Below are 10,565 nucleotides of genomic sequence, written 5' to 3'. Positions count from 1 at the left end.
GTAAAAAAAGGCAATCTGAATTCCTTAACATCCAGACAACCCCAATTTAAGGTGTTCCAGTGACCTCTGATAAATGTATGTATTTTATATATGAAAGGATGAAAACTGTGTTCAAATGCAAGATGATCCCCTTTGTTTGTTTTGGGGGGTGAGGAGGTGTGACGGGGGTGTACAAGAGAGCAAAGGATGGACGAGGCCGAGGAACGATCCAACAGGTTTATTAACAGGAATACAGGAACAGCACACGATTAGTCCACATAAAACAGATTCGGGGGCCCTTCCCGACAATCCTCGGACCGGATAACAAAGCAATCGTCCTTACAGTAGTCCAAAGAGTTCCACACAATCCCACGGGCCGCCACACAGGCCTAGCTCCGTCCGTGTCCACAGCCACCCAGGCTGGGGCTCCTGCTCTCTTCAAGTTTCAGCTCACTCTGAAGTTACAAAAAGGGAAATGCATTGTCTGTGCTGCTTGACCAGCCCACCATGTTTGTTCAGGGGGTAGGGGTCACACATCCTATCATCAATGGTTTGGTCCATCACAGGGCTCCAATATGTCTGCCAGCCACAGTAGATGAAGGGATCCCCTGCTGTAAAGAACAATGACTATTCCTTCACTGGCCAATGCAATTACAGATTAGATACACAACTCTGGAAAGAAGAGGACAGGCTATTTACATAATCACATTAGATGCCAGACTACAATTGTATGAGAGAGACACATTGAGACCAGTAGCTCCCCCAAGAAAATACATGAATTACAACTAATACAACCAGGGAAATATACATATCATGACATAGTATCACAGCATATACAGTGAGAGGGTAAATTACATCTTCACAGGAGGTATTAATTGTGTCTCTCCTAAGTGCCTCCCTTGGATAGCCTCTAGCTCAAAATTTGAACTCCATTTCCTGTATTGTCTTCTGTTTAACATCAGGCTGACTAACTATTCTCTCTACTCCGAGGAATTGTGACTTGGGAATTGAATTTCTGGTAGCCTTAGGGTGGTAACTATTGTAAAAGAGCAAATTGTTCCTGCCCGTCGGTTTAACGTACAGATCAGTCTGTAGTGAGACCTCATTATCTTTTATGATAGTGCTGTCCACAAAATTAATTTGGCTCAAATCATAATGAAGAGCAAACTGTAATTCGGGCCACACCCCATTGAGGTGCTGGTGGAACTCCAAAAGAGAGTTCAAAGGGCCAACCCATACGCAAAATATATCATCTATAAATCTTTTCCAGCACAGGCTGTGCTCCTGGAACATGCTGTCCGTATAAACAAACTGCTCTTCAAATGAGAACATGTAGCTGTTAGCATAGGGGGGTGCCGCATTGGACCCCATCGCAGTCCCCTGCTTCTGGACATAAAATGTATCCTGAAACAAAAAGATATTTTCAGTCAGTACCACCTGTAAAAGGTCTAGGCGACAATCTTGGACTCCTGCAGGGAAAAAATTGTTAGACAAGAGACTTTGTACCGCTTCCATTCCCTTGTTGCGCATTATTGAGGTATATAGGCTTGTCACATCCCACGTCACTAAAAAAGCGTTTTTTTGGAACCTTGCCCAAACTCTTAAGTGTCCTAATAAAACCCTCTCCAGACCACACCCATTAATATCAAGGATCTGGGTCTTAGGGGTACTTCTCACATAGCGAGATTGCTAGCGAGATCGCTGCTGAGTCACAGGTTTTGTGACGTACCAGTGACCTCATCAGCGATCTCGCTGTGTGTGACACTAAGCAGTGACCTGGCCCTTGCTGTGAAATCGCTGATCGTTACACATTGTTCTGGTTCATTTTTTGCTCGTTGGTCTCCAGCTGTGCAGCACACATCGGGGTGTTTGACAGCAGTAGACCAACGAGCAACGACTCTGTGTAAGCAGCGTACGCTGGTAAACTACGGTAAATATTTGGTAACTAAGCAAAGCGCTTTGCTTGGTTACCTGATATTTACCCTGGTTACCAGCGTACACCGCTTAGCGCTGGCTCCCTGCACACATAGCCAGGGTAAATATCAGGTAACTAAGCAAAGCGCTTTGGTTAGTAACCTGATGTGTACCCTGGCTATGTGTGCAGGGAGCCAGCGCTAAGCGGTGTATGCTGGTAACCAGGGTAAATATCGGGTAACCAAGCAAAGCGCTTTGCTTAGTTACCCGATATGTACCCTGGTTACCAAGCGCAGCATCGTTACAGGAGTCGCTGGTGGCTGTTGGCTAGTCGCTGGTTACTGGTGAGATCTGCCTGATTGACAGCTCACCAGCGACCATGTAGCGATGCACCAGCGATCCTCACCAGGTTGTATTGTGGTCGGAATCGCTGGTACGTCGTTTAGTGAGACGGTACCCTTAGACTAAAGAGCACTTTCATGCCCCCAAAAAACAGTCCTCCGGTGGAGACTTTTATTGGCTTATTAGATAGGGACAAAACTTCCTTCCACAAAGGTCTGATAAATAACCCATTACACTGCAGCAGATGCTGCACAGGAGATGCTGGGGCATACAAATCACAGGAGACGCTGGGGCATACACATCACTGGAGACGCTGGGGGCATACACATCACTGGAGACGTTGGGGGCATACACATCACAGGAGACGCTGGGGGCATACACATCACAGGAGATGCTGGGGGTATATACATCACAGGAGGGGCTGAGAGCATATACATTACTGGAGGGGCTGAGTGCATACATATCACAGAAGGGGCTAGGGCATATACATCACAAGAGTCGCTGGGGCACATACATCACTGGGAGGCATATACTGCTCTAGCAAAAATTAAGAGACCACTGCAATATTTTCAGTTTTTCTGATTTTTTCTCTTTATAGGTATATTTGAGAGAAATGTAAATTGTTATTTTATTCTATAAAATACTGACATGTCTCCGAATTTACAAGCAATAAATGTATTTATTTTCTGAAAATGAGAAATGGTCAAATAACAAAACAGTGTATTGCTTTCAGACCTCTAATAATGCAAAGAAAACAAGTTCATAATCATTTAGAAACAACAATACTAATGTTTTAACGCAGGAAGAGTTCAGAAATCAATATTTTGTGGAATAACCATGATTTTTAATCACAGCTTTCATGCGTCTTGGCATGCTTTCCACCAGTCTTGCACACTGCTTTTGGGTGACCTTATGCCACTCCTGGTGCAAAACTTGAAGTAGTTTTTCTTTGTTTGATGGCTTGTGACTATCCATCTTCCTCTTCCATTCCATTCCAGAGGTTTTCAATGGGGATTCAGGTCTAGAGATTGGGCTGGCCATGACAGGGTTTTTGATGTGGAGGTCGTTCATCCACACATTGATTGACCTAGCTGTGTGTCATGGCGCATTACCCTGCAGGAAAAGGATATATCTATAAAGAGAAAAATGAGAAAAACTGAAAATTTTGCAGTAGTCTCTTAATTTTTGCCAGAGCTGTATATGGCTGATTGGCACAGACAACATTTGGGGAAAATGGCCAGCACTGGGTGAGCACAGACATCACTGGGGGGCAGTGACAAAATTTCTGGAACACAGACATCACTAGGGGGCACGGACATCACTGGGAGCATGGACAGCACTCGGGGGCTCGGATATCACGACGGGAGCATGGACAGCACTAGATGACATGGACAGCACTAGGATGGCACTGGGGAAAATGGATAACACTTGCAGAGCACAGACATCACTAGGGGAGCACATACATCACTGGAGGGGAACTGGGGAGCACGGACAGCACTTCAGGAGCACAGACATCACTAAGGGGCATGGACAGCACAGGGGTACATGGACATCACTAGCACAGCACTGAGGGTGGTACACATCATTGGGGGGGTAGCACACAGCTCTGGAGAGGGCACACAGCACTGCAGGAGGCATACAGCACTGGGGGAGAGACATACAGCACTTGGGGAGGGGGCACACAGCACAGGTGTAATAAGCACTGGGGGAGGGGGCACACAGCACTATGGGTGGCACACAGCACAGGGGCAGACAGCGCCAGATGGTGACCACACAGCACTGAGGGAGGGGGCACACAGCACCGGAGGGCGACCACACAGCACTGGAAGCCGAGAAGCTGTTGCTCATCTTCTGCGGGACGGGAGCACAGAGCGCTATAACCCCACCCACAAAGTAAGTTCTGAGCACACTGGCACTGGCCAGTGTGAGGACCCAATGGTATGCTCACGTAGCGCTCAGTAGTGAACGCTTCAGTGCCGGAGTCACATTTGCAAGTGATTCGCGCTAGTCTCAGATCGTATCATGGCCCACACACTCTCTGGACAGAAGCGTCTTAGCTGCATAGAAATACATGCAGCCGACCCGCTACTGTCAGGAGAATGTGCGGCCATGCCGGGTGATGTGATGTGAGACTAGTGCGAGCCACTTGCAAGTGTGTCTCCGGAATGCGCGTCCTCGCAGCGCACATGGGGATTTAAAGTGCCGGCAGCCGGCAAGACACGATGGCCGACCCGAACACTGTACTTCTGACATAATATCTACACATGTGGTCAAAATTGTTGGTACCACTCATTTAATGAAAGAAACACCCACAATGGTTACAGAAATAACTTGAATCTGACAAAAGTAATAAGAAATAAAAAATCTATGAAAATCAACAAATGAAAGTCAGACATTTTTTTTCAACCATGCTTCCACAGAATAACAAAATAAAAAAAACTCATGAAACAGGCCTGGACAGAATGATGGTACCCCTGAAAATAATGTGACAAAAGGGACATGTTAAATCAAGGTATGTCTAATTAGCATCACAGGTCTCTACAATCTTGTAATCAGTCAGTGGGCCTGTATATAGGGCTACAGATACTTGCTATGCTGTTTGGTGACATGTTGTGTACCACACTCAACATGGACCAGAGGAAGTTAAGGAAAGAGTTGTCTCAGGAGATTAGAAAGAAAATTATAGACAAGCATGTTAACGGCAAAGGTTATAAGACCATCTCCAAGCAGCTTGATGTTCCTGTGACTGCAGTTGCACATATTATTCAGAAATGTAAGATCCATGGGACTGTAGCCAACCTCCTCCATGGACATGGCTGCAGGAGGAAAATTGATGACAAATCAAAGAGGCGGTTAATAAAAGTGGTAACAAAAGAGCCCAGAAAAACTTCTAAAGAGATTAAAGGTGAACTTCAAGCTCAAAGAACATCAGTGTCAGATCGCACCATCTGTCGTTGTTTGAGCCAAAGTGGAGTTCATGGGACACAACCAAGGAGGACACCATTGTTGAAAAAAACATAAAAACGCCAGACTGGAATTTGAAAAACTACATGTTGACAAGCCGCAAAGCTTCTGGGAGAATGTCCTATGGACAGATGAGACAAAAATGTAACTTTTTGGCAAGGCACATCAGCTCTATGTTCACAGGCAGAAAAATGAAGCATATCAAGAAAAGAACACTGTCCCTACTGTGAAATATGGAGGAGGCTCTGTTATGTTCTGGGGCTGCTTTGATGCATCTGGCACAGGATGTCTTGAATCTGTGTTGAGTACAATGAAATCTCAAGACTATCAAGGGATTCTAGAGAGAAATGTGCTGCCCAGTGCCAGAAAGCTTGGTCTCAGTCGCAGGTCATGGGTCTTGCAACAGGATAATGACCCAAAACACACAGCTAAAAACACAGAAGAATGGCTAAGAGGAAGACATTGGACTATTCTGAAGTGACCTTCTAGGAGCCCTAACCTAAATCCTATTGAGCATCTTTGGAAACTGTTGAAACATGCCGTCTGGAAAAGGCAACTTTCAAACACAAGACAACTGGAGCAGTTTGCTTTCGAGCAGTGGTCCAAAATACCTGGCGAGAGGTGTAAAAGTCTCATTGACAGTTACAGGAATCATTTGATTGCAGTGATTGCCTCAAAAGGTTATGCAACCAAATATTAAGTTAAGAGTACCAGCATTTCTGTCCAGGCCTATTTCATGAGTTTTATTTTTTTTTAAATTATTTGGTTGAAAAGCAATGTCTGATTTTCATTTGTTCATTTTCATAGATTTTTAATTTATTATTACTTTTGTCAAATTCAAGTTATTTCTGTGACCATTGTGAGTTTTTCTTTCATTAAACGAGGGGTACCAACAATTTTGACCACGTGTGTAGAAATCTCATCTTGTATATAGTGTATTATCTAGTGTGCCCTTAAGGTGATTAAATATAAAATTACATTTTATTTTAATCCCCGAACCCCATGTCCGAGAGCTCGTTTTAACATTACACGCTACCTGGGCTGGTTTCTGGCCCTATATAGTCCTGTTAATAGACCAGGACTATATCTAATAAGGAACAGGTGGCAGACTACTGTACTGGTCCGGCAGAATCCTGTTCTACTGGGACTAGTGGAATGGTTCTGGCGACCAGTCAGGGTTGTGAGAAAGCTGGGCGTCATGCTGGAGGTAGCACAGCCTGCTCGGTCTCCCTCTCCGTGCCTCACTGTGCCCGCGGGGACGGTAAATCTCAGAGTTACATTGCACCAAGCGGACCTTACTTACCCCTTGGAGTTGGAAGTGACGAGGTCATATCGCGTGGCTGACGTATGACAGACATCATGGTGGGACAGTGTGGTGCAGTGTCATCACGGACTGACAAGGCCACGACCGAGCGGAGGGATCTTGAGTGACTTCCCCAGGCCCGGTTTGTGACAAGGTCCAGTAAAGGGAATCTGTCACCACCTTTGACCGTTTTAAGGGAAATTATTAAAGACACTGAGTTTGACACAAAACTGAGACTGAGGCATCGGCCTGGTAGTCATTCCAAAATGTTGTGGTGAACTTCGTTGGCAACCATAAAGCATCAAACCATAGAGATCTTGTGACTAAGTTATTACAACACTACAAAGATTTGCGATGCAATTTGTCTCTCAATATATATTTAAAGGGAATCTGTCACCCCCTTTGACCGTTTTAAGCTCTTACTATGGGCATACAGGTAATAGGATGGTGAAAGTAGTTTTACTTGTATGCCTCATAGCAGATGCCTTGTTCCAGAAATATTACTTTAGCTCACCATATGCAAATTAGCCTACCAAGCTACTGTGTGTTCGGTTCCATGGAAGAAATTCCCGGCTCTCTGCTTCATTATCCTTCCTCGGCGTCACAGTGCGTCTGTGACGTTTTTTTTCAAGCTGCAAATCCCACGTGTGCACAGTAGTGTTTTTCAGCCACGGTTCATTCACCCTCATTGAATCTACTGCTCATGCGCTGGGAACTCAGCGCCACTTCCGTTATTGGCGCACTGTTCAAAGTCCTCCGGTCCCAACTTACTTCCTTTCTGCTGGCAACATCGCCCAGGTGTAGTATGTGTGTGTTTGCCTGACCATGTATGTATGTATGTATGTACTGTATGTACAGTACAAACCAAAAGTTTGGACACACCTCCTCATTCAAAGAGTTTTCTTTATTTTCATGACTCTAAAAATTGTACATTCACATTGAAGGCATCAAAACTATGAATTAAAACATGTGTAATGAAATAATTCAAAAAGTGTGAAACAACTGAAAATATGTCTTGTATTCTAGGTTCTTCAAAGTGGCCACCTTTTGCTTTCATTACTACTTTTCACACTCTTGGCATTCTCTTGATGAGCTTCAAGAGGCAGTCACCGGAAATGGTTTTCCAACAGTCTTGAAGGAGTTCCCAGAGATGCTTAGCACTTGTTGACCCTTTTGCCTTCACTCTGCGGTCCAGCTCACCCCAAACCATCTCGATTGGGTTCAGGTCTAGTGACTGTGGAGACCAGGTCATCTGGCGTAGCATCCATTCACTCTCCTTCTTAGTCAAATAGCCCTTACACAGCCTGGAGGTGTGTTTGGGGTCAATGTCCTTTTGAAAAATAAATTATGGTCCAACTAAATGCAAACCGGATGGAATAGCACACCGCTGCAAGATGCTGTGGTAGGCATGCTGGTTCTGTATGCCTTCAATTTTCAATAAATCCCCAACAGTGTAAGCAGCAAAGCACCCCCACACCATCACACCTCCTCCTTTATGCTTCACGGTGGGAACCAGGCATGTAGAGTCCATCTGTTCACCTTTTCTACAAAGACACGGTGGTTGGATTCAAAGATCTCAAATTTGGACTCATCAGCCCAAAGCACAGATTTCCACTAGTCTAATGTCCATTCATTGTGTTCTTTAGCCCAAACAAGTATTTTCTGCTTGTTGTCTGTCCTTAGCAGTGGTTTCCTAGCATCTATTTTACCATGAAGGCCTGCTGCACAAAGTCTCCTCTTAATAGTTGTTCTAGAGATGAGAAGGTGTGTCCAAACCTTTGGTCTGTACTGTATGTGTGCCTATCTGCCTGCCTGCCTATGCATGTATGTATATATGTGTGTGTGTGTGTCTGCCTGACCACTTGCCCATGCATGTATGTATGTGTATCTGCCCGCCCACCCATGCATGTATGTATGTATATGTGTGTGTGAGTCCCCATGCATGTATGAATGTCTATGTGTCCGTGGCCTGTGTATGTATATGTGTAGAAGGTAGCACTGAAAAGCACGCATTGGGGTTAGGCGTCACAGTCCCTGACCTGGTGCTCAAGGCCACGTCTCGTTGCTGAATGTCCTGGAACATTTTTTAGTCCTTGCTCTCCCGCTGTGAAGCACACATTGCTGTGTTTGACAGCGAGAGAGCAACAATCTGAATGTGCAGGGAGCAGGGAGCCGGCTTCTGCGGACGCTGGTAACCAAGGTACACATCGGGTAACCAAGCAAAGCGCTTTGCTTGGTTACCCGATATTTACCTTGGTTACCAGCGTCCGCAGCTTCTAGAAGCTGGCTCTCTGCACACGTAGCCAAGGTACACATCGGGTAACTATAAGCAAAGCGCTTTGCTTAGTAACCTGATGTGTACTATGGATACCAAGCACAGCGTTGTTACATGGGTCGCTGGTGGCTGATCTCTGATCACTGTGGAGATCTGCCTGATTGACAGCTCACCAGCGACCATGTAGCGACGCTCCAGCGATCCCTGCCAGGTCAGATCGCTGGTGGGATCGCTGGAGCGTCGCTAAAGCTGGAGTCACACACAACGACAACGACGAAGTCGCTGTTACGTCACCATTTTCTGTGACGCAACAGCGACCTTGTAAGTCGTTACATGATCGCTACTTAGCTGTCAAACATGTACTTTAAAGCAACGACGCAGCAGCGATCATAACGACACGCGTCGCTGTCACGCCCATGTCACTACCTTCAGGCCCATGTCACTGCCTTCAGCATCATCGCGATCGTCGTTGCTACGGTGTCAAACACAAGGATTCATGAGGCGCAACGGGATAGCAGCGATCAAAAAATGAACTGTGACATTCAAGTACGAGCAGCGATCTCGCAGCAGGGGTCTGATCGTTGTGAGATGTCACACATAGCGACGACAACGGCAAGGTCGCTGCTACATCACAGAAAATGGCGACTTAGCAGTGACGTCGTCTTAAGAATATAAGACATGCCCTTAAGAATATAAATAACCAGCAAATATTTACCTTAAGGTACCGTCACACTTAAGGCCATGTCACACACAGCGACAACGATGACGACGAATATTTCCTACAACGGTGTGTACTACTCCATTCAGAGGAGAGCACAAACAAGTTCTAACCAGAGTAGAAAGAGAAGTGGGAGGCCCCTCTGCACAAGTGAGCAACAAGACAAGTACATTAGTCTCTCTAGTTTGAGAAATCAACACCTCACAGGTCTTACACTGGCAGCTTCATTAAATAGTACCCGCAAAACGCCAGTGTCAACGTCTACAGTGAAGACGTCTACAGTGAAGAGGCGACTCCGGGATGCTGGCCTTCAGGGCAGAGTGGCAAAGAAAAAGCCATATCTGAGACTGGCGTATAAAAGGAAAAGATTAACATGGACAAAAGAAGATTGGAAAAAGTCTTATGGCCAGACGAATCGAAGTTTGAGGTGTTTGGATCACACAGAAGAACATTTGTGAGACGCAGAACTGAAAAGATGCTAGGAGAGTGCCTGACGCCATCTGTCAAGCATGGTGGAGGTAATGTAATGGTCTGGGGTTGCTTTGGTGCTGGTAAAGTGGGAGATTTGTACAAGGTAAAAGGGATTTTGAATAAGGAAGGCTATCACTCCATTTTGCAACACCATGCCATACCCTGTGGCAGCGCTTGATTGGAGCCAATTTCATCCTACAACAGAACAATGACCCAAATCACACCTCCAAATTATGCATGAACTATTAGGGAAGAAGCAGGTAGCTGGTATTCTATCTCTAATGGAGTGGCCAGCCCAGTCACCAGATCTCAACCCTATTGAGCTGTTTTGGGAGCAGCTTGACCATATGTTACACAAAAAGTGCCCATCAAGTCAACCCAACTTGTGGGAGGAGCTTCTGAAAGCATGGGGTGAAATATCTCCAGATGACATCAGCAAATTAACAGCTAGAATGTCAAAAGTCTGCAAAGCTGGAATTGCTGCAAAGGAGCATTCTTTGACAAAAGTAAAGTTTGAAGGAGAAAATTATTTCAAGTAAAAATCATTATTTCTAACCTGGTCAATGTCTGGAGTACATTTTCTATTCATTATGCAACTA

The 10,565-nt window shown here is 45.4% G+C and overlaps 1 protein-coding gene across 1 annotated transcript in view; it reads right to left on the bottom strand.

Moving 5' to 3' along the window:
• Positions 1-450: 450 nt before the first annotated feature.
• GPN2 (GPN-loop GTPase 2) overlaps positions 451-10,565 on the bottom strand; it is a 160,513-nt gene continuing 150,398 nt past the window's right edge. Inside the window, exon 5 of the mRNA XM_075335907.1 lies at positions 451-1,383. Coding sequence (XP_075192022.1) covers positions 1,319-1,383 — 65 coding nt within the window. The 3' untranslated portion in view covers positions 451-1,318. The remainder of the gene's footprint in view (positions 1,384-10,565) is intronic.

This window comes from Anomaloglossus baeobatrachus, chromosome 2, assembly GCF_048569485.1.
Source record: "Anomaloglossus baeobatrachus isolate aAnoBae1 chromosome 2, aAnoBae1.hap1, whole genome shotgun sequence".
Classification (NCBI taxonomy): Eukaryota; Metazoa; Chordata; class Amphibia; order Anura; family Aromobatidae; genus Anomaloglossus; species Anomaloglossus baeobatrachus.
The sequence above is the reverse complement of the archived record's forward strand: the minus strand, read 5'-3'. Positions and strand labels throughout refer to the sequence as shown.